Source organism: Pongo pygmaeus, chromosome 4, assembly GCF_028885625.2.
Source record: "Pongo pygmaeus isolate AG05252 chromosome 4, NHGRI_mPonPyg2-v2.0_pri, whole genome shotgun sequence".
Taxonomy (NCBI): Eukaryota; Metazoa; Chordata; class Mammalia; order Primates; family Hominidae; genus Pongo; species Pongo pygmaeus.
The window spans coordinates 75,963,806-75,988,445 of NC_072377.2; the positions used below are offsets into that span (position 1 = coordinate 75,963,806).

General features: G+C 42.1%; 1 protein-coding gene across 4 annotated transcripts in view; it reads left to right on the forward strand.

Moving 5' to 3' along the window:
• Positions 1 to 20,529, forward strand: part of PTCD2 (pentatricopeptide repeat domain 2) — a 43,827-nt gene extending 23,298 nt beyond the window's left edge. For 3 of the 4 annotated variants that reach the window (XM_054489904.2, XM_063664872.1, XM_054489905.2), the window contains 2 exons: positions 8,668 to 8,781; positions 14,268 to 15,098. In XM_054489904.2, coding sequence (XP_054345879.1) covers positions 8,668 to 8,781; positions 14,268 to 14,492 — 339 coding nt within the window. In that variant the 3' untranslated portion in view covers positions 14,493 to 15,098. Of the gene's footprint in view, positions 1 to 8,667; positions 8,782 to 14,267 lie in introns of all 4 variants that reach the window. The other variant, XM_063664871.1, reaches the window with a different exon arrangement.
• Positions 20,530 to 24,640: the final 4,111 nt, after the last annotated feature.

Genomic DNA, 24,640 nt, shown 5'->3' on the forward strand with positions numbered 1-24,640 from the left:
GAAAAATGGAAATATGTAAGCATTAGCATGACACAAACTAGGAAAACAAGTCACAATCAATGGAGTATTCCAAGATGAGTAGGTGAAGGGGGTCGGGTTGGCCGGCAGGAGCAACGTGAGGGGCCCTTAGGGCGGGAACCTACTGAGCAGTGCTCTGGAGGAGGACAAGACTGTGGGGTTGGAGGGAATGAGGTGGAGGGTGTTATTTGTTGGGATATCGGTTTTGGTGGAACATCTGTTTAAAAGAATATGAACTGTGGCTGGGCACAGTGGCTCACACCTGTAATCCCAGCACTTCGGGAGGCTGAGGCAGGTGGATCATGATGTCAGGAGATTGAGATCATCTTGGCCAATATGGCGAAACCCCATCTCTACTAAAATACAAAAAATTAGCCGGGCATGGTGGTGCTTGCCTGTAGGTCCCAGCTACTCGGGAGGCTGAGGCAGGGGAATTGCTTGAACCTGGGAGGCGGAGGTTGCAGTGAGCCAAAATCACGCCACTGCACTCCAGCCTTGGCGACAGAGCAAGACTCCATCTCAAAAAAAAGAATATGAACTGTGAATTGTAACCACCTCTTACTAGCTCTGAGTCCTTAGGTTAATTTGCCCCTGGAAACCCCCCAATTTCCTTTGATCTGAAACAGTAATAGTTATCGGGGGAACCTGCCCCCGATAGTCACGTAGGTTCTTTTCTATTTTCCCTAAGTGTCGGCCAGTCTGAGAAATAAAGGGACAGAGTACAAAAGAGAGAAATTTTAAAGCTGGGTGTCCGGGGGAGACATCACATGTCGGCAGGTTCCGTGATGCCCCCGAGCCGTAAAACCAGCAAGTTTTTATTAGCGATTTTCAAAAGGGGAGGGAGTGTACGAATAGCGTATGGGTGACAGAGATCACGTGCTTCACAAGGGAATAGAATATCACAAGGCAAATGGAGGCAGGGCGAGACCACAGGACCACAGGACCGGGGCGAAATTAAAATTGCTAATGAAGTTTCGGGCACGCATTGTCATTGATAACATCTTATCAGGAGACAGGGTTTGAGAGCAGACAACCGGTCTGACCAAAATTTATTAGGCGAGAATTTCCTCATCCTAATAAGCCTGGGAGTGCTACGGGAGACTGGGGCTTATTTCATCCCTACACCTTCGACCGTAAAAGAAGGCCGCCCCCTGAAGCAGCCATTTCAGAGGCCTACCCTCAGGGATGCATTCTTGTTCTCAGGGATGTTCCTTGCTGAGAAAAAGAATTCAGTGATATTTCTCCCATTTCCTTTTGAAAGAAGAGAAATATGGCTCTGTTCCGCCCAGCTCACCAGCAGTCAGAGTTTAAGGTTATCTCTCTTGTTCCCTGAACGTTGCTGTTATCCTGTTCTTTTTTCAAGGTGCCTACATTTCATATTGTTCAAACACACATGCTCTACAAACAATTTGTGCAGTTAACGCAATCATCACAGGGTCCTGAGGTGACATACATCCTCCTCAGTTTAAGAAGATGACGGGATTAAGAGATTAAAGACAGGCATAGGAAATCACAAGGGTATTGATTGGGGAAGTGATAAGTGTCCATGAAATCTAAACAATTTATGTTCAGAGATTGCAGTAAAGACAGGCATAAGAAATTATAAAAGTATTAATTTGGGGAACTAATAAATGTCCATGAAACCTTCACAATTTATTTTCTTCTGCCATGGCTTCAGCCAGTCCCTCCATTCAGGGTTCCTGACTTCCCGCAACAAATAGTTGCTATCTTTTTGTTGTGGGGATTAAAATAAATTATGCATATCAGACAGTTAGCATAGTGCCTGGCAGGTAGTCAGTGTTCAATGAATATTTGCTAATACTAATAGTATTTTTTTGACATGAGTTAAATTAAAAGGAATATTCATTTGTACCGAATCCTAGAACCTAGTGAATAGGAATTATGCATAACTCCAAACTTCTGAAAGAGTCATACTTAAAGATAATAATGCTTTTCAGTTCTGCCCATAGTAGTTATCCTCAAATGTCATCCCACACCAGTGCCCAGGTGACTTTTCAGAGAATGACTAGATGAGTATTTATGGTAAATTTTGGAGAACAAGGTCCGGCGAGAAGTGTGCAATAAGAATTCCTCATATTGGACCTCAATTTTACTTTTCAAAATGCTTTTACATGAGAGAAAGGTGAGCCCAAGGAACCAGAAAGATGGAGACAGTAATAACAGAGAACTTGAAAAAATGAAATGGGTTTGTAATGGAAGAAACAAAATACTAGAAAATTAGTATCTAAATAGTGTCTAAAAAGAGACATTTTAGTTTCAAAGGGCATAAACTTGGAGGGCATGAACTCAACTATATACACCTGGTAATGGATTTGATGTAAACTGATGAATGCCATAAGAAAGCAGGGAAGTATGAGGGCTCAGAAATGAGTTTATAAGGCGTTAATGGTGAGGCAGAGGAAGCACCAGAAAAGAGAGGGAAGGACTTACAGCTGTGTGGAAATCCAAGTGGCTGAGAGCCCTCCCTGTCTTAGTCTGCTGCAGGTAGCTCCTGTTCATCTTGGGGGCTGAAGCAGAAACTACGGGTCTGAGCAGGTGGGTCAGCCTGAGAAGCTCACGTGCTAAAGCAGGTCTGGGAGGCCAAGGTTGGCAAAGGTCCAGAGTCCAGAAGGTCAGGTCATTTGAACAAGTGATACCAGTAAGCTAAACAGACTGGGAAGCCTGGTCTTCCAGCAGGCACACTATGTCTCTGACTTATCTGCTTCCTACTGGATATGGACAGCTCTGGTATTCCGGTATATAATTGCTTCTGAGAGAGAGAGTGGCCTTCAGATGTCCCATCTATCATGATGGGACAGAATAGAACTGCTGGGATTAGCAAGATACTCTTCCACTAAAGCTAAAGCTAGCCAAGTCTCTGATAACATCAGGTAGGAAAGAAAGGAGAAAAGGGGGAGAAGTGTTTTACTTGGAACATTGATCACTTTTCCTAGAGTTGAAGCAAGGTTGAGGGTTTCAGTAAGAATTGGTGATAAGAAATCAAACAGTGAGGTAAGCAGGGTTTTAATTTATCTAAGGTATCATGCTTGGTACTTTAGATTTGTTATACAACTCTATCAAAACATTTTTCCTCCACATTATCGATGTGGAAAATGAAGATTCAAGGGTAAGTAAATTACCTTAGTTCTCCCAACTAATTAAATAGCAGAGTCAGGGTTTTAACACCAACATCTCTGTTTGACTGCGAAGCCTAGGGTTTCCCCGCCACTCCAGACCTACAGAGATGAAAAAGGTGCGTCTCTTTTATCCAGGACTGGGATTAGTGGCTCCTCTTGAATAATAAAAAGAACACAAGACTGGATGTCAAAAACCATGATCCCACTAGTGCATGTAATCCACCTCTGGATTTAGATTTCTCATCTCCTTCCATCCTGGCCTATCTCTCACAGTTATAAGAATCTGGTAATGGGCTGGGTGCGGTGGCTCATGCCTGTAATCTCAGCACTTCCGAAGGCTGAGGTGGGTGGATTATTTGAAGTCAGGAGTTCAAGACCAGCCTGGCCAACACAGTGAAACCCTATCTCTACTGAAAATACAAAAATTAGCTGAACGTGGTGGTGCGTGCCTGTAATCCTGGCTTACTTGGGAGGCTAAGGCAGGAGGATTGCTTGAACCTGGGAGGCGGAGGCTGCTGTGAGTGGAGATCACACCATTGCACTCCAGCCTGGGCAACAGAGCGAGACTCTGTCTCCAACAACAACAAAAAGAATCTAGTAATGATTTGATTTTTTTTTTTTTCCCAAATGAGAAGGTGCTTTGGTGGAGTTAAACATGAGCCTGCTGAGCATGAGGCTGTCCATTCCCAGTAGGAGGAGCAATGCAGGGCATGATGAAAAAAGTGTGTGCTTGCCCACCAGGCAGCAGGAACAGCTCCTTTCCTCTGAGGGCTGGAAAGCAAAGTCAGCCTATGGACGCAGTGGGATGGGCGTGTTTCAGGCAAGGACTCCATAAGGAACCTTGAAGTGATACTGAGTATGAATCATCCTCTCTGAACTGCGTCACAGAATTACCCACTGTCGGGAAACTTAAAGATAGTTTCAGTGTTTAAAAATTCTCAGGAAATTCTTTCAAATGTTCAACCCAAATTTCTCATGTTGCAATATAAGCCTATGTCATCTTCCTCGGGGATGATGAAAAAGATATGGTTGCCATTCTCAAGTTTAGTAATCTTTTAGAATCTAGGTCTCTGTTAGTAGAGCACATTTTAAAAAATGACTGCATGGACCTTAGCTTCTCCAAGGCTGACTCATCTACTTGAAATCCTTAAAGGCAGCTTGTTAATTATTGAGAGATGGAAACTGACAGATAGGCTGAGTAGAGTCTGTTTAGTCAGTATTCACAGAAATAAATGAAACTTTTTTCTGATAATACTTTAAAAATTAATGCTTTATGCTAAAATCTTTTGCTACTGTCAATTGAAATTTGAACTTACAAATTTTCTCCCTAACTTGATTGTTTTATTAAATTGCTCCTGTTGCCAGTGTGACCCAGAGGGCCCAGTTTCCTATTTTCCCAGCTAATACGTAATACATACTGCAATGATTTAACAGATCTCATCAAAACACATGTATGTTGACTCTGCCTTTTCAGTCTGAATTTAAACTTCTCAATCTCAAACATAGACCCTCTTTAGCAATGCTGCTTCACATCAAAGAATTAATTTCCACTTCCAAATATGTCTGAAAGTAGCAGAGACCAATGCAGGGTAACTTTCCACTGATCATATTTGAATTCTAATCATTTATGTATAAACCTGGCATGTCTCCAATTGGAGATCCATTTTGGAATTGAATTTACCTTGAAAGGGAATTGACAAGTGGTTTTGCTGCTTTTATCATTCATTTGTTAATACAGGTGAATGTCTTAATGCCCCTTTCTCCTACCCACTTAGGTCACCCTAAAGTTCTAGCTTATGCTGGGAAGTCTAGGGTGCACAGGGAGGAAAGGAGACAGGACTCATTTCTCACAAATTCCTTCGTGGCAGCATCTTACTCATATGTGTGAGTTAAGAATTGCATTTGTTTGGGAGCAATGTAGACTCCAAAAATAAAAATAAAACCTGTACAAATTAGAGCCTTTCTTTTTCTTCCATGTAGAAAACGAGTCTGGTCAGTCCACGCCTTGTGTGGCATTCCATGATGTCATCAGGAACCCAGCCTCTATGTTTCTACTCTACCATCTCTAACACGTGACTTCCATTCATTACATCCCTGGTCCAGCAAGAAGTAGGAAAAATGGGAATGGACAAAGAAGTTCATCCCTTTTAAAGATGCTTTCTCAAATGTCTCATCTAACAACTTGTACTGATGGTGTTACTGGCCAGAACTTAATCCCATGACCACACCTAATTGCAAAGAATACTGAGAAATAGTCTTTGAGTTTCATACATACATGAAAGCATCTATTAAGGTTAGGGAGTTCTGTTATCAAAAAAGGAGGAGACAATGGATACTGGTTAGAAAACTGGTAGCCTCTACCACACTATGATATCCTACTTCAAATATAGCAAACCTAAAACAAAAATAAAAGAAACAAGAAATGTAAATTTCTGCATCCTCAGGGCTTCTGTTCCCTTTTTTGTTCAGAGGTATCTAGTAACGTATTTCCTGATGCCTCAGAAAATCAAAGAGGCAGGAAGCACGTGTTCTTTAAATAGTTTTTCTTACCAAAATTTCCCCTGTTCCTTACCAACTGAGTTTCCCTAGTCTTTTGTTTGAAATCTGTAAGATTAAGGCAATGTGCTGTACCCTACTTTCGTTTTCTGTAGCTGAATGCTGAGACTGGTTTGAGATAAGCCCCTAGCTTTAAACTTTCTCTTTGCCTTTTATCAGTGACTGCCTTATGGGCATTGCCCTTCATCAGTGTATTTTAAGGTAATGAGCCTTAATTTTGAAATCCCTACTGATTCAGAGATAGTTGCTGGAGGGAGGAAGATAAGTTGGGAAAACTTGGGAATAAATATTGAAATCTCCCAGGGAGCATGTCATTTCTAGCAGAGGGCTCTAGATGGTTTATTTTTGTAAATTGTTGGGGGAACCAAGCTCCTGTTCTTGTTTATTGCTATTGAGGGTTGGCCAGGTGCCTTGTACTACATAGCACTGCACTGAACAAGGTAGACTTGTCTTTGCCTTTGAGAGGACACCACCATCAACCAAACTGGGATTGGTTTTTATTAACAAAGGTGTTAAGAACTGTGAAGAGTCAGAGATTTTATCCCACTTGGAAGCTAATGAGTTAGCCTGCCCCAGTTTCATGGATGCTAGTGGAGTATACAAGACACGGAGAAATAAAGGACAATTTATTATGTAGCAGTAGCCAGAATATTAGCATCTTTGCATCAGTTTCCTGAGCCCCATTTCCTGTGGGGAGACATGAAAAGCTCTGTGTGCCTCTTGCACACATAGGAAGTTGCTTTCAAGAGAGGAACCCTAAGCTTAGGAAACCCAAATCTCTTATAATGGCCAGTAAGCATGCCTGTTCTTTGCTTTGGATGCAACACTGTGTTTGTTGTCCACAAACATCTTTGAAAAGATAGTCTGGAATAAAAGCAGTCAGTGCTTTTGCTCTCAAGGCATGCAGAAATTTGAGAGACCCACGGAAAGTTGTCTCCCAAAAAGGGTGTGCTCGTGATTTTGCCTGGGCTTTAGAACACTGAATTTAAATTGGGTTCTTTGTATTTAGTTTACCTGGGTCATTTCATTCTGTTCTTCAGAACCAAAGACAACCCCTCATCCTGATAAGTTACTCAACAAATACAAAGTGTTGCCAAGTAGACTGGTAAGAAAACATAGCTGGTTTAATATAAAAAAGGTAAATCTCTTCCAGGAAAACTATCTTTGTAAGGATCAAGAGCCTTAAAAATGTCTCTGTGCTTTGACTTGGTAATTTTACTTCTGGGAATCAAGTCTAAGACATTACCAGTTTTTAAAAGTACATATGTACACATTGTTCAGTATAATAAAGTATGGTATATTTCCATGATAAATTGCTATGTATGTGTTAAAAATGAGGTTTCTTTTTTCTAATATTAATGCTGTGAGGAAATAAATGTCTGTTGTGCAGTAATTGACCAAAAGTAGAATCAAATTTTGGGGATGAGTTAATATATTTGGAAGATTTATACATCAAATTATAAACAGTGGTTGTAACATTGGTTGGTGAGTTCTCAGTTATTCTCACTTTCTTTAAACTTTTTCTTGAATTATATTAGTAAATATTGGTAATTAGGGGGGAAATGTGTTCTTTTTTCTTGTGTTAGTTGCACCTGTCTGGTGGAATATAGGTGGTAGTGTCATTCCGAAAGCACACTACAGTACCCAGTTTTGGAAGTTCAGTAATAGATAGCGTAAATAGGAGTGCCTCATTAACATTCCAGCCAGCTTCCACTCTATGCCTGCAGTAATCTGTGTGCCTGCAACTTCCTAACAACAGAAAATGCTAAAGGTACCATTTGCCCCTAGCCGGTTCCTGTTTTCCGTTTTCACACTGCTATAAAGAATTGCCAGAGATTGGGTAATTTATAAAGGAAAGAGGTTTAATTGACTCAGAGTATCACATGGCTGGGGAGGCCTCAGCAAATACAGTCATGGGGGAAGGCGAAGGAGAAGCAAGTATCTTCTTCACAAGGCAGCAGGAAAGGGAGAGAGCAGGGGCAACTGCCACTTATAAAACCATCAGATCTCATGAGAACACACTCACTATCATGAGAACAGCATGGGGGAAACCGCCCCCATGATCCAATCACCTCCCACCATGTCCCTCCCCCGACACTGGGGATTACCATTTGATATGAAATTTGGGTGGGGACACAAAGCCAAACCATATCACTAGTCTTATGAGATTGATTGTCATATCCTCTGAATCTAGAGGATGTAGAAAGGAGGAAACCAGTATTTTTGTTCATTGAGTATCTTCTGTATACTGGTATTTTATTTAATGTTCATAAAACCCAAAATGTGAGATGTAAATCTATTTTCCCCATTTTACAAATGAGGGCATTTAAATTGAAAGATTAAGTACCAGTCCAGAGTCACTTAGCTGGTACTTGCCAATGTCTAGATTTCAGCCCGAGTATCCAGACACCAAAATCTCTGCTCTCTCCAGTGTTACCCGTAAACAAGTTTTGAAGTTGTAGTATTTTATTTTATTTTTTTGAGATGGAGTCTTGCTCTGTTGCCAGGCTGCAGTGCAGTGCCGCAATCTCGTCTCACTGCAACCTCTGTCTCTCAGGTTCAAGTGATTCTCCTGCCTCAGCCTCCCAAATAGCTGGGACTACAGGGGCATGTCACCACTCTCGGCTAATTTTTGTATTTTTAGTAGAGATGGGGTTTCACCATGTTGGCCAGAATGGTTTCTATCTCTTGACCTCGTGATCTGCCCGCCTCAGCCTCCCAAAGTGCTGGGATTACAGGCAAAGTTGTAGTATTTTGATTAACTATTGGAAAGCACATTTTGGCCGTTAAGTGTACATTTAAAGCACTTTTTTGAACTTGTGTACGCAAATAAATTAGGAAATAGGATCAAAGCAGGGTAGGTGCCTATAAATGAAGGCTTGTCTAACCAGGTACATTTCTCAGCATTGAGACACTCACTCAGTCTTGGTTTTGCTTGTGTCTTCTTAATATTCAGATTATAATCCATATCCAGTCAAATATGTTGGAAAACCTGATAAAGACTCTAAAAAATGCTGCAGAAGGAAATTTATCAAAATTTGTGAAAAGAAATGTGTTCTCGGAGGAAGTGGTGAGTATGCAAGTGCTGCGGAAATCATTTAAAAGTGAAAGGACACTCTTAAAAATGTCCACTAATTTCTCAATTCTAAAGCTTACCTTAAAGAAATTGCCAAATATGGCAGCTTCTCTGTTGTTCCTGTTTTAAGACTTCCATGTATATGTGCAAAGATTTTTTTTTCTTCCGACAATATATCCTCTGAAATTCTAGGAAACTTTTTCCTTTTACCTATTCTTTTCTCCACATTGTATTCATGGGCCCTGGCTCTCTTTTTCTTCTAGATGACAATTTTACACCTTTTTCCTTTTCCCTCAAGCCTTCAATACCTTCTCCTCACTTTTCATTCTCAGTTGATCACCGTATTTCTTGTTTCATGGAGAAAATAGAAGTAATCAGAAAAGCATGACTGCTACATAGACAGCCTCTGGCCCCTTGTCCTATATACCCATGATGACTGGGTACACCTCTCACGCCAGCCTCTTCAGTCGCGCACTGGATCCCATCCCCTCTGACCCACTCCACAGCATCAGTCCAGAAGTTGACTCACTCTTTTGGGCATCATCAGTATCCCCTTGCCTGTAGGTCATTCTTGTCAGCAAACAGTAGGATATAGTATCTCTCATCTTAAAAAAGAAAAAGAGTCGTCTGTACAAATGAAAAGACAGACCATGTGTTTAGATAAGAAGACCTAGCCTCATAAAAACTCAGTTTTTTTTTCAAGTTACTGTGATAATGTAATATGACTCCAATAAAAATATCACTTTGTTTTTTCTTTAAAGGTTAGTTGAAAGAACAAACAAGACTAGCTAGAAAAACCCTGTGAAAGAGGGGCAGTAAGAGTTGCTAGGTCTAGCAGATATCAAAGCATGTTAAACTTTCTATAATTCAAACTGTGGCTTAGGACATGAATAGGGCAGCTAATGGGACAGAATAGAAAGTCCAGATGCAGACCAAATTGCAGATACAAATTTAGCATAACATAAAGACAAGCATCTCAAATCAATCTAAGTGGATAGACTAGTAAGAAGTAGTACTAGGATAAGTAGAGAGCCAATAGAAAAGTTACAGTTGTATATATTCTTGTACCACAAACCAGGATACATTCCAAATGGATGAGAATTTAAATTTTTAAATTGAAACACACAAGTACTAGATATAAACATTAGTATATTCTTTAATATCCTGGGAGTGGAAAAACTTAGCTTTCAGTCAAAATCCAAATCAGTAAAAGAAGTGATAAATTTGACTAAATAAAAAAGTTAAAACCTGTTTTTTCGTGTGGCAAAAAGTCCACAAGCAAAGTCAAGAGGTAAGTAATCAATTTTTAATCATACTGACAAAAGGCTAACTAGCCCTAATATTTCAAGAGCTCTTTTTGAGGCCAGGTGCGGTGGCTCATGCCTATAATCCCAGCACTTTGGGAGGCTGAGGCAGGTGGATCATGAGGTCAGGAGATCGAGACCATCCTGGCCAAAATGTAACCCCGTCTCTACTAAAAATATAAAAATTAGCTGGGCGTGGTGGTGCATGCCTGTAGTCCCAGGTACTCAGGAGGCTGAGGCAGGAGAATCATTTGAACTAGGGAGTCAAGATTGCGCCACTGCACTCCAGCCTGGCGACAGAATGAGACTCCATCTAAAAAAAAAAAAAGAACTCTTTTTGAAAATTCTGAGAAAAGAACCAACAACCCTGAAAAAAAATGGGTAAGAGATATGGACAGAATTTACTAAAAATGAATTGTGAATGGCCTTTAAACTTTCGAAAAGATTCTCTTGCCCATATCAAGAAAATGCTAAATAAAACTACCCTATGATATTTCTCTTGAATAGAAATCTGCAAGTTTGCCAGCCTACTTGGTTGGTGAGGCTCTGAGGAAATGGGCGCTATCATCTGATGCTGCTAGAGGGAATACAGATTGGTACACTACAAATAATTTCACCCTTTGACTCAATCCTCCCACTTCTTGGAGTATATTCTAAAAATATACTGGCAAATATAGTATTTGCCAGTAAAAATATACTGGCAAATACAACAAACAAAGAAGTTGTATGTACAAGGCTATTTGTTGCAAGCCAATTTGTAATAACAGCAGACTGGAAAAAAGCCCAAATTTCCATCACTAAAGGACTAGTTGTACAAATTAGGGTCTGTTCGTACAAAGGACTGCTATGTAACTCACAGGAAATGAGGAACAGCTACATCATATACTGCTATGGATTACCATTTATATGGATCACTTAAATATGTTTTTAAGTGACAAAAGCAAGATGCAAATGGGTATGTGTAGCATGCCTTAAGAAGGCGAGACCATATAGTTATTTTTATGTATTATGTTTTTGAAAAACACTACGATGGAAAAAACAAAACTTAAGTGGTTATGTTGATTTCTTTTTCAGATCTTTTTTATAGAAATACTGCTGATTTTTGTATGTAAATTTTGTAACCTGCAGCTTTACTGACTTTATCAGTTCTAAAGGTTTTTTTGATTGAGTCTTTAGGAACCACAGTTAATTATTATGCATATTTCAGAAATGCCAAAGAAGTATATTTTTAATGTTTCACCACAGAAAAAAACACATTGGTAGGTGATGGATAGTTTTGTTAGCTTGACTTAATCTTTCTACAGTATACACATAGATTGAAACATCACATTGAACTTTATAAATATACATAATTATGTGACAATTAAAATAACTGACAAATTATTTTTTAAATTTAATTTTAAAAAATTAAGAAATAAAAGTTTTGAAAGTGAAAGTGAGGGACGGAAGCATGACTTCTCTGAATGTACCTTGTTTATGTATTTAACTTAGGAACCATGTAAATGCTTTGCAGAACTGTAAAGCAGAGTTAAATAAAAATGAAGAGAACAAGCAGTTCCTAAAAATTGAAAGTGAAATGAAACAAATGAACCCATGTGTCACATTGATGGCTTAAGTACACAAATTGGAATTCTTGTAGGTCATTTGAAATATAGTAATTTGTACATCTCTCATAGCATGTAACTTAAGGTGAAAAAAAGAAGTGTAAAGAAATTGTACATTATTGACAGTGATCATATTGTTAGTAATAATACTGATATTGTCATTTTGACCAACCAAGCGACCTGTTGGTTGGTCCTTCCTTCCTCCCTCATTTCTCCTGCCTCTCTCTTTTATAGTTTGGTCCAGGCTGATGGCTGAGACAGCAGGATTGGCACTAGAGGGCAGTGGCTGCTTCCTCCTCCTGCCACACTGTCGCCTTCCCAGCCCTGTTCCATTTCCTCACTTCCACCCAAAGGCTTCTTCCTGCTGATAAAAGGGAGCTTGTCAGGAAAATGACTAACTGGATATGGTTGATTTAACGCTTCTTTCTATTTGCAGTCTTAGCTCTTTGTAGGCTGTGATCCACCCAACCCTTTTGGAGTAAGTTTAGAAAAGTAGGGAAAGTAGAAGCATGAACAGATTTTAAAGTGCATATTCACGTGTGTATGTGTACATGTGAAATCCAACTTCCATTTTCTCAGCAGCATTGATGTTAACAACCATTCCTTAGACCTGATCCATCAATACATTGTCACCCATTTTTATGGCTAAAGCACCCAAACAAACTTCATATTGAAAAATACTCATATAAGACTCTTGTACTTAGAAAATGAACCCTCTAGTTCAGTGTCTTCCCTCTGGTTACTGTGGGACCACTCAAGGAACAGCTTGATGAGAAATGGATTGATTCATATAACTCCAGTAGCTTTTGAGCTAGTTCTAAATATATATGTGTGAGATTGCAAGTGGAGTCCTATATTGTAAAAGTCTGCATTTTACAAATGGTGCATTTAATGTTTATGCCAGCAGTTATTTAAAAAGTGTTATGTAGGGAGATAAGACTATAAACTATCATAGGTGCTATTATACCACCACAGGACTATTGAAAAGAATTGCTGATTTATTTCTGTAGTTATGTAACAGAACTGTTACAGTTTTTAGATCAAAATTACCTCCAGCTTGGCATGTTTGCTCTGCTGCTTTTAGAAGCCATATGCTGCACATTAAGTCATTTTCACCTTGAACATGAGGACTAAACAAGCTATTCTTTTTTAAGAACATTAAGAAGTGCTTAAGCTGCTTGTCTGCAGGCATGGTTGGGAGCCCTTGTCTCAAAGGAAGATGTGCAGGTGCAAACAGTGTTATATATTTGGAAGAGGTGGAAGAGGGGCAAAAGATTTGTTAGGAAGCTTGATCCCAATTAAATTCCATCAAGAAATGTGTTGAGATTGTACCCTTGATAAGGATTAAACTAAGTAAAATACTGATTTTATTCAGAAAGCAGCTTCACATTCTCCATTCTAGTTCACCCATTTTTGGGGTTAAATACCATCATATACTTATGACTCTACTATGTATGCCTCTAGCCTAGACCTCTCCTTCATGCCCCAGACTTGTATATCCAACAACCTTCTAGACATACCCATTTAGATGGTTCACAGCCATCTCAATCAGGTCCAAACAGAGCTCTTGATTTTCCCTTCCAAATCTCGCCTCCCTGTCTTCTCTATCAGGAAATGATAGCACCCATCATCCAGCTATTAAAGCCCCAAATGAGAAGATAGCTTTGACTCCTCCCTTTCCTTCACCCATTCAAAAATAAGTCCTTTCAGCGTAAACTCCAAAATATACCTCACATAAGTGTACTTCTCCTTCTTTTCTGTACCTTTCCCAATCTCAACTACCATCCTTTCTTATCTGGGCTATGGTGTGGGCCTCCAGAATAGTCTCCACATTTCTGTACACTCCAGTTCCTTCTCTGCAACTTTTTAAACAGAAATGAGATCATTTCCCACTTTAGATACTCTGATGGCTTTTTTAGAATAAATTTCAAAAAACTTATTGTGGAATATATATAAAGCCCTATGTAATTTGGCCCTGCCTCCTCCTGCTCTAATCATTACATTGAACAAAGTTGATTCCACTGGTATATGACCTCCTTTACTTGGTGTGTTTCATTATATATGATGTGTTATTTGGACCCCCCTTTTTTTATATTAGGTATGATTTTCAAGTACTAATTTTGAATTTTGTGTGAAGCTTTTGGAATCCCTCATAGTAATACTGCTGTCTGTGTGCCCCAGTACCCTGGTTTTCACCATTTTAGGTGTATACCATACTTTTTTTTTTTTTTAAGACTCACTCTGTCGCCAAGGCTGGAGTACAGTGGCACAATCACAGCTCACTGCAGCCTCTGTCTCCTGGGCTTAAGTGATCCTCCCACTACACCAACTAATTTTTAAAAAAATTTTTTTACAGACAAAGTCTTACTGTGTTGCCTAGGCTGGCCTAGAAATCCTGTGCTCAAGCAATCCTTCTGTCTCAGCCTCCAAAATTGCTGAGATTAAAGCATGGGCTACCTCGCCTGGCCTACCATACATTTTTGTTCATGTCCATTTCTTTTTCTTAGGGTTATAGTAAGAACAAGGAAGAAATCTTGCAGAGATGTAATGATGTGTTCTTGCTTTTTTCCAGCTGGCCAAAGTGAGGGAAAAAGTGAAGGATGTGCCTGCCCTTGTGGCCAAATTTGATGAGATCTATGGGATACTGCACATCACTGGCCAGGTCACCACTGATTCTTTGGATGCTGTGCTCTGCCACACCCCCAAGGACAGGAAATCCCACATGTTGCTATTAAACAAGAGGATGTTCAGCCGTCGCACCTCCCAGCCACTCAGCCAGTCCCTGTTGGCTGAGTAACCCTGGTTTCAGTCCACCTATGGATCTGAGGGGCCTGCTTCTAGTGAGTTATTGCCTTTCCTAAGAAGCCAGGCATCGCACTTCAGCAGACAGTGTGCTGACACTTGGTCTTCTCCTGAAATTCCCAAATTCACTGAATGGTACCATGCAGATCTCTGAGACGTTATGTTGCACCACTGTGAAGGTCTAGATGCAAGCTTGGCTGCCTCAGAAAGGCGCTTCCCTTTTGCATGGCTGAGGATCCTTGAAGGAGCATGGTCAGTCTCCAGTTCAGCTTCCAGCACCAGAGTGGAACCCAGTAAGCACCATCAGGAATGAATTTCACTACAAGTGTGGATAACTCTGATTTTCAAAGGAGTAGTTACTGGCAGATTACATCCTTGCTGAATTCAGTAGGTGTGAAACCCTATTTTACCATGTTAGAAAACAGCCCAGGATTTTCTCATTGCTCTGCCATCATACATGTCTATGACTTGAGCCCTTATTTTTCCATCTGCAAAACAATAGTGCCTATGTGTATTTGCATGTAGATTTGAAATCTTCATTCAAGGTTTAGTAGGATCAGATTTTCTCAAAAATAAGAGAAATAAGGTTCATAAGCAAACTTGATGAGATTGTGGTTGTTTTGTTTTCTTAGCAGCACAAACAAAACCAGAATTTAGCCCTTAGGACTGCTGAGTAAGCCAAATTTAAATGATTACTGATTTGTTCATGGGTAAGCCATGTGCTTTTCAAAATAAGTGCCACTAAAAACCACATAATGCTTAGGTTTCTATGTGGATAACAAATATTTAGTCCTGTAGTTTATCTTATTTGTTAATGATTTTTCTCTCTTGAATGCCTCATATTAAAAAAAAAAAAATGTGCCATGAGAGCAGTTCAAAGCTGCTTCATACTTATGATGGTCTGAAATATAGTATGTGTTGAATTTTACCGTATCTGGTCACCAGTGAGCAGAAGATACACAGTGACCCCACCTCACTTGCTCCTTTTGTTTCAGAAAGCCCAGAGGGTTGCTCAGACCTCAGGAGCTGTCTGCCAAGATTGCTGCAGACTCTTCATTGCCACCTCCAAAACTAAGACTGTTCACTTGGTGGTTGTTCTGAGGCAAGGATTATAGAGTCAGAAATTGTAGACTAGGAGAAGTCTTCTGAGTCTCCTAATTAATTCCTTCATCTTTCAGGTTAAAGAAATGATCCATGCAAGAGAGGCCCAATCTCAACTGTAGACTGTGTCCCAGTAAGAGAGTCATAGCTTCAGGTGTTTGCTGAATCCAGGTCTGAGATCACAATCCCACCTGAGGACAGGATCCACATATGAGAGTCGCACATTGGCATAATTGATTTGTGGTAGAGCTGAGATTAGAATCCAGATTCCTAGTCTAGTATCCTTCCCACTGTACCACATGATCTCTTTTCAGAGGGGAAAAAGGAGCAGCTCTTAAGAAACAGAATACTAAGGGCCCCCATGACTGTGTGGCCCTGGGCATCCTCAGTTTCCTCATTTGGTAAATGGGGATAATAGTACCGACCTCTTAGGCTTGGTGTGAGGATGAAATGAGATAGGGAATATAAAGCAAGCAGATAGTGGCTGGCACATAGTACATGCAATATGTTTGAAACTAGTTAAGGAGTTATAAAAACAAATGAGTTCTTCCTTCTGGTCAAAAATATTGAATTTCTTGTCCTTGTTCTCTGTGAAACATTGAACAGCCCCATTTAGAGAAACAAATTCTCTGCCCTCATAGAATCCTAATTGTTTCTGTATGTGTCTGGTGTTTTGCACATGCAAAAAAAAAAAAGTGCTTAGATTTCTCCACTTTCAGTCTTAGGGAATAATAGGGCATGCTTCCTGTCCCCCCAACTTACTTTTCATCTTCTCCAGCTCTCACAGTTCAAATGGCTCCAGTGCTGTGGGTGAGTGTGGCCTTGGTTGTTAGCTAACAACCATTCATTAGCGAAATAACCAAATTTTGTGAGCAGTAAATAGCAACAAGCTTCCCAATCCCTGCTGCCCTGAGCAGCAGGTGGCTGCTGCCCTGAGCAGCAGGTGGCTGCTGCTCAGCCGACTGGAAAAACTGGCCCATTCCACCTGTTCCCAGAAACCTTAGTACAGAGGTAGCTATATGCATAATGTTCACCCCAAAGTAATAAATGATTTTAAAGTCTTAAAAATCCAATAAAAAAGTGTTCAGTATAGGTTATGATGGGCATTTCATTCTTTAAAACTCAGTAATTCCTTTGAAAAAATGGTGTTTCTTTATAAGTAGTAGTTTGCCTACATCATTTACTTGTTTTTTTCTGCTTTGGGGTTTTTTTTTTTTGAGACACAATTTCACTCTGTCGCCCAGGCTGGAGTGCAGTGGTGTGATCTCAGCTCACTGCAACTTCTGCCTCCTGGGTTCAAGCAATTCTCATGCTCCAGCCTCCCAAGTAGCTGGGAATACAGTTGTGTGCCACCACACTGGCTTATTTTTTGTATTTTTTTAGTAGAGATGGGGTTTCACCATGTTGGCCAGGCTGGTCTCTAACTCTTATCCTCAAGTGATCTGCCTGCCTTGGCCTCCCAAAGTGCTGGGATTACAGGCATGAGCCACTGCATCTGGCCTACTTATCTCGTTAATGAAAATATTTGATTGGACAGAACATCTTATTCCTTAACTCTGTTATGTGCTTTTGTAGATTGTTTTTACTTACTGTAGATGTCTGTTGCTCCAGAGTCCCAGAAATCAGTATGGTAAGTTCAGCACAGTTAACTAGAAGGAGACAAAAAGATATCTTCTTAATTAGGTGATATCAAGGATAGTTCTGGTTATTGATTGCTGTGTGGAAAACACTCCAAAACTCAGTGACTTTAAACAACACCAGTCATTGAGTTATTTCTCATTATCCTGAGTACTGACTGGGCTCAGCCAGACAGTTCTTATTCGGGTTCTCATGCAGTTATAGTCATCATCAGATTGTGACTGGGACTAGAATAATCTCAAAGGCTTCCTTAGTATTTCTGGCAGTTGATGCTAGGACCTCAGCTAGTGCTGGGGCTGGAACATGTCTACACATAGCTTCCCCACAGCATGGTGGCTAGGTACTAGGAGTGACTGTCCCAAGAGGACCAGGCAGAAGCAGTTACATTTTATGACCTAGTCTCAGAAGTCGCATAACATCACTTCCACTAAAGTACCAAGCCCCCACAGATTCAAATGGAGGGAGCATATATCCCATCTCTGTGGTAGGAATTTCAAAGAATAAATTTTGTGAAACTGTAGTAGATAGTCTGTTTTCTCCCCTGTTTAAAACCTCCTGAGGACCTCACATGCTTCTGGATAAAGCTCAGGCTCTTCAACATGGTTTAGAAGGTCCTTCCTAATCTGGCTCACATTTGTCCATCCAGCTCCAACTCTTGCTACTCTACACCCCTCTTCCCCTCTTGTGGAATGGCTAATTCCTACTCATCATTCAGGTCTCAGCTTAGACATCTTTTCATCTGAGAAGGCTTTCTGGTCTAGCTCACCTGGTTAGGTGAACTCCCCATGTGCCCCATGTACCTCATTTATCAAAGTGCTTATCATATGCCTGACACTGTCTGTTTTCTTCACTAGACTCAGGTGCCATGTCTGTCCTTTCTGCTCTGTTTGCTGGGTGCCTAGCATGGTAGGGAATGTATCAGAGGATTAGTACTTATTTAACTCACCAGCTCATTTAACTATATTGTATAACAATGGTGGTGGTCATATTGGTCCCCCATGGACAGCTTTTCCTCTCTAATACCATATACTCAGTGCAGGGTCTGAATGTCCCCCCAAACTCATATGTTGAAATCCAAATCCCCAAGGTGTTGGTATTAGATGATGTAGCCTTTGGGAGGGAATTAGGGTGGTGCCCTCATGAATGGGATTTTTGCCATTATAAAACAAGCCCAAAGAAATTTGGTCGCCCCTTCCTTTAAGCGAGGACATGGCAAAAAGGCACTGTCTATGAACCAGAAAGTGGGCTCTCACTAGACACCAAATGCCAGCGTCTTGTTCTTGGATTTCCCAGCCTTCAGAACTGTGAGAGATATATTTCTGTTATTTATAAGCCACCCAGTTTTTGGTATTTTGTTATAGCAGCCTGAAGAGACTAAGACAGCCAGTCCCAACCTTCCACATTTAGACCTGACTCCAAGTTTTGCTCAGCCCACTGTGTATCCCTTCCTCCTCCCAACCAAAGTGTCCCCACTCTTTCTGTATCCTGTTCTGCCTATTATTCAAGGTCTAACTTGTGTCACTTTTTCAATGAGGCATTCGCAAGCTCTTTAAATCCTCAAGGATTCTCCATTCATTCACCATATCTATTTTTAGAATCTACAAAGGACAAAGCACTACGAAAGACTCTTTACATGCCACAGGGAAAAGACAGACAAGATCTCTGTCCCAACACAGAAAATTTTAGCCTGCCACGTTGACTCCCAGGGACCTTTTTGTTTCTGTAGGAGGTGCTCATTACAGAGTGGTCAAATTCCTACTGAAGAATGGACTTGGTTGTGAAATAAAACAATCCTGGGCAATATTTGTTGATAGTTTTGTTGAGGATGATTCAGGAAGTAAATACAAACTTTTAACTACTCATAATGAATATTGTTGGGATATTATAATGAGGAGGTAAGGATTTACCTGCTACAATTCGGGTAGGCAAAAATGTAGGCTTCTCTATTTCTTTGCAGTGAACTAAAACTTCTTATGAACTCTGGTTATACTGAAAACAAGAGTCATGGGAGACTTGATCTTGCTTAAAGGATATTTTAGTCTTTGATTTCTTTCAGGTAAATGTTCAATGTTTTTGCGTATCTTCTTCCTACCTTTTCATAGCCAAGATGATAGCTGAGTATAAGGCTGTGGCTCTTAAACCTGAACAGGCATCAGAATCACTTGGAGAGCTTATTAAAATACACATTGATGGGCCCCACCCCCAGAATATCTGATTCCATACATATGAGTCAGGGCCCAAGAATTTGCATTACAAATGCATTCTCAGATGATGCTGTTGCTAGTCTGGGCAACACACTTTAAGAATAGTTGGTATAACAGAAAGCTTGTGTGTCTATGTGGACAGGAGTTGTGGGCTTCAGATTCATCCTCTCTGTCCTCTGGTCTCAGTTGTGAGGAGGGGGAAGAGTGGGAAGTCTGGCCTTGTCTCTGGACTCCTGAGTAAATAATGTGCTGAGGCAGTGTTGGGCCCAACAGGCCTTTTAGAGGGTCATGCCAGCACCCACTGCTGAGGTCCGTAGTCTCTACCATCTGCCCTACACATAATAAGTACCCTTCCTCTGTTGTTCTTTCATGCTGACCCCAAGCCCACCAATGAATTAATTGAATCAAGAGTTCCAAGGTATTAGGATTTAAAGACAATGAAAAATATATCCATTTTTTTTTTCAAATATACATGAAGAAATCCATACAAACTAAGGCCAATTGTGGCAAAACTACATGAGACTTGACTAAAATAACCCACAATTCAAATTTCCTTCATAACATTTCTACCTATAAATTTGATTCAGAGAAATTACACTTCATAGATAAACTAGCCATAAAAAAGATGACAGCAGCAAAAGCTATCATCAGTAACATTTGATATGCATAAGAAACTGTGAGGAACCAAATCATGGTAAAATTGATTCTAAGGAAATGATTGCACAAAAATAAAAGTGAAATGATATTTTTTAAAAGGAAGTGGTTCAACTGTATTGCATAGAAAATGAATCAAGGAATTACACTGGCTTAAATGGCATTAGCTCAAAAAAGTGTTCTCAAAAATTAATGGAAATTGGTGTATTCTGATTGAGATATGTTTTATTCAATAACATGGAGTCAAAACAAGAAGATTTTTTAAATGTCCTCTGTTCCCATGGAGCTTGCATTCTGCAAGAGCAACAGACATCAAAAAGATAACTGGGCAAATGACCACATGATTGCAGTTGGGATAAGTGCTAAGTCTAGGGGAATCTTCATATCACCCTGTGGCATGTATAAAGGAAGACCTTTTGCTGGTGTTTTGTAAAACCAGTTGTCTGTGTCATTTATTTTAACACGTAAAGTACACTGCCTTGTATTGTTACAGATCTTTTTCTCCATATCCGGTCTCTCCTGAAGAACAGAGTATTCTACATTTGTTTTATATGACCCCAAGGTGCTTATGTAGCATATTATTTATACATTTAATGAGGTCTTAATATTTTTTGAAAGAGTGATTTCATTAATTAATGGCAGATTTTAGTTAATATGTACAGTCTGCCACAATATACTTTAGGCACTTCACAGTTTTCTCATAAACTGGTTGCTGTTTCTGTCCTGGTTTTACATATGACAGAGCCAAGACACAGACAAGTAGAATGACTTGCCTGTGCGGGGGTCCTGGGTTGGCCAGTGCATTCATGTACTGGACCAGAGCCCCTGTATCTTGCAGTAATGTATCCATGGGAGATTCCCCCCAGACATTCCAAGCACACAGCTAATCTGAGAAAGAAGTGATTTGGCGAGGGGTTGGGGGATTAGGCGGTGGGCACAATGGTTCCAGGTGACTTTCAAGTTGCTAATGAAAGAGGATCAATGTGCTGCTCAACTGCTCACCTCCCCACTTGGCCTGCCTTGCCCAGCTGACTTTCTTCCAAGGGCCTCAGAGGCAGCATTACCACAGCCATTAAAGATGGGGATGGGGAAAGAAGGCCCAGAGGGAAAGGGAACCACATGCTTACCTGCTAATCACTGCCCTGCAGCTGAAACACTGCAGAGCTGGCTGCTCTGGGATAGGAGAGGAAGGCCTCATTTAATCAGGAGAAGAAAGAGAACCAGGGGCCTCTGAGATGGCCTGCAAGGCATCACGGTCTGTGAACTGCGGGCCTGCCTGGAAATGCATTGTCAGAGTAGAGTGATGCTTTGTAAATCCCTTGTCTTCCCTGATTCCTTTTTCCTGACTGAAGTCAGGCCAAGATGCTCACCTAGAAGAGCACAGCATCACCCTGTCTTTCAATCCCCAAAGTAGCCCTTACCCCTAGACAGCAACATCATCTGTTACAATTGACAGCACGAAGGAACGCATAACCCCTGCAAAGGAACTGCCCTACAACTCAATTTGATTTTGAATCCACAAGTGCAAGTCTCATTCCTGGTAACTAATAGTAACAACCTGCTGATGTATTCTACTGCATCCCAGGGAGACTCATGTAGCCATGAAGATTGAAAAGGATTAAGTTAACCTTCCGTTTTATAGCTGGAAATTACTGGGTTGATGTCAGGTAGGGTGAGGAGTATGTTCTGGTTATAGCTGGTAGCAAGATGGCTGCATGCATCATGAGGCTTTGGCCTAAAAAGCTTGTCATTATATAAAAAAGCTATAGAGAGCAGAGGAAATGTCATTTCCAATTTAGAAGAGCATAATCGATCTTTAACACATTGGTCCTTAGGTGATACAGAATTCAACAAAAACGGGGCTTATAAAAAGCCAGGGTTCATAAAATTACAAAGATTATAGACAAAAATAGATAACATACAAGACTTACCAGCTGGGCAGGGTAGCTCAAGCTTGTAATCCCAGCACTTTGGGAGGCCGAGGCAGGCAGATCACCTGAGGTCAGGAGTTCTAGACCAGCCTGGCCAGCATGGTGAAACCCCATCTCTACTAAAAATACAAAAAAATTAGCCAGCCTTGGTGGCGGGCATCTGTAATTTCAGCTACTCAGGAGGTTGAGACAGGAGAATTACTTGAACCCGGGAGACGGAGGTTACAGTGAGCCCAGACTGTGCCATTGCACTCTAGCCTGGGCGACAAGAGCGAAACTACGTTTCAAATAACAATAAGACTTACCATTTGCCATGTCCTGTGCAAAGCACTTTATCTCATTTAATCCCTAGGAAACCCCATAAAGTACTATTATCCCATTTCACAGATAAAGAAACTGAAGCTCAGAGACGTTTAGTTGCTTGCCTGTGGATATAACACTAGAGAGCGGGAGAGCACAGTATTTGAACCCAGGAGGTCTGATGCTGGAGGTCATGTTTTTAACCCCATCTCTGTATTGCCTGCCCAAGTGCTGGCTGTGTGCCTGTATTCTCAATAATCCCTGGCCGACTTCCTGCTTTGCTGTCAGTAGCAGAGCTGAAGAACTTACAATAGACGGCAGAGGGCGTCCAGAGTCACTATTTTTAAAAGGTGCTAGCTTTCAAAAGCATTTCTGGAATTCAGAGAGAACAGAGGTCCACATAGCAGGCTAGACAGGAAAGGTAGTTGTAGATAGACTTTAGGGAATATATAGAATATTGCCTTCATGCAGGTTAAGAAATATTTAGTGTTGAAAGGATACTTTTAAAAGAGAGAAAGCAGTAAAGTTGATCCTCTGCAGAAAGTAGACCAATGTAAGTATCATGCAATGTGTCCATGTGCGTGTACACGCGAGCACACATGCACACACATATTAGATGTTTTGTGAGAAAACATACACTCAGTTTCTTTTTTTTTTTTTTTTTTTTTTAATTTTCTTTTTTTTTTTTTTTTTTTTTAAATTTATGAAGTATTTATTGATCGTTCTTGGGTGTTTCTCGGAGAGGGGGATATGGGAGGGTCATAGGATAATAGTGGAGAGAAGGTCAGGAGATAAACACATGAACAAAGGTCTCTGGTTTTCCTAGGCAGAGGTCCCTGCGGCCTTCTGCAGTGTTTGTGCCCCTGGGTACTTGAGATTAGGGAGTGGTGATGACTCTTAAAGGGCATGCTGCCTTCAAGCATCTGTTTAACAAAGCACATCTTGCACCGCCCTTAATCCATTTAACCCTAAGTTGACACAGCATATGTTTCAGAGAGCACGGGGCTGGGGGAAAGGCCATAGATCAACAGCACCCCAAGGCAGAAGAATTTCTCCTAGTCAGAACAAAATGGAGTCTCCTATGCCCACCCCATTCTACACAGACACAGCAACAATCTGATCTCTCCTTCCTTTCCCCACACTTCCTCCCCTTCTCTTCAACAAAACCGCCATCGTCCTCATGGCCCGCTCCCGATGGTCGCTGTCTCTTTGGAGCTGTTGGGTACACCTCCCAGACAGGGCAGCCAGGCAGAGGCGCTCCTCACGTCCCAGACAGGGCGGCCGGGCAGAGGCGCTCCTCGCTTCCCAGACGGGGCCGCCCGGGCAGAGGCGCTCCTCTCCTCCCAGACGGGGCGGCCGGGCAGAGGCTCTCCTCACATCCCAGACGATGGGCAGCCGGGTAGAGGCGCTCCTCACTTCCCAGACGGGGCGGCCGGGCAGAGGCGCTCCTCACATCCCAGACGATGGGCAGCCGGGTAGAGGCGCTCCTCACATCCCAGACGGGGCGGCCGGGCAGAGGCGCTCCTCACTTCCCCGACGGGGCCGCCCGGGCAGAGGCGCTCCTCGCTTCCCAGAAGGGGCCGCCGGGGCAGAGGCGCTCCTCGCTTCCCAGACGGGGCTGCCCGGGCAGAGGTGCTCCTCACTTCCCAGACGGGGCCGCCCGGGCAGAGGCGCTCCTCACTTCCTCCCAGACCGGGTGGCAGCCGGGCAGAGGTGCTCCTCACCTCCCAGACGGGGCGGCCGGGCAGAGGCGCTCCTCACCTCCCAGAGGGGGCGGCCGGGCAGAGGCGCTCCTCACTTCCCAGACGGTGTGGCGGCTGGGCAGAGGCGCTCCTCCCTTCCCAGATGGGGCAGCCAGGCAGAGGCGCTCCCCACTTCCTCCCAGACGGGGTGGCGGCCAGGCAGAGGCGCTCCTCACTTCCCAGAGGGGGCGGCCGGGCAGAGGTGCTCCTCACTTCCTCCCAGACGGGGTGGCAGCCGGGCAGAGGCACTCCTCACCTCCCAGACGGGGCAGCCGGGCAGAGGTGTTCCTCATCTCCCAGAAGGGGCGGCCGGGCAGAGGTGCTCCTCATCTCCCAGACGGGGCGGCCGGGCAGAGGTGCTCCTCATCTCCCAGACGGGGCAGCCGGGCAGAGGTGCTCCACACTTCCTCCCAGACGGGGTGACGGCCGGGCAGAGGCACTCCTCACCTCCCAGACGGGGCGGCCGGGCAGAGGCGCTCCTCACCTCCCAGACGGAGTGGTCAGGCAGAGGCGCTCCTCACTTCCCATATGGGGTGGCGGCCGGGCAGAGGCGCTCCTCACTTCCCAGATGGG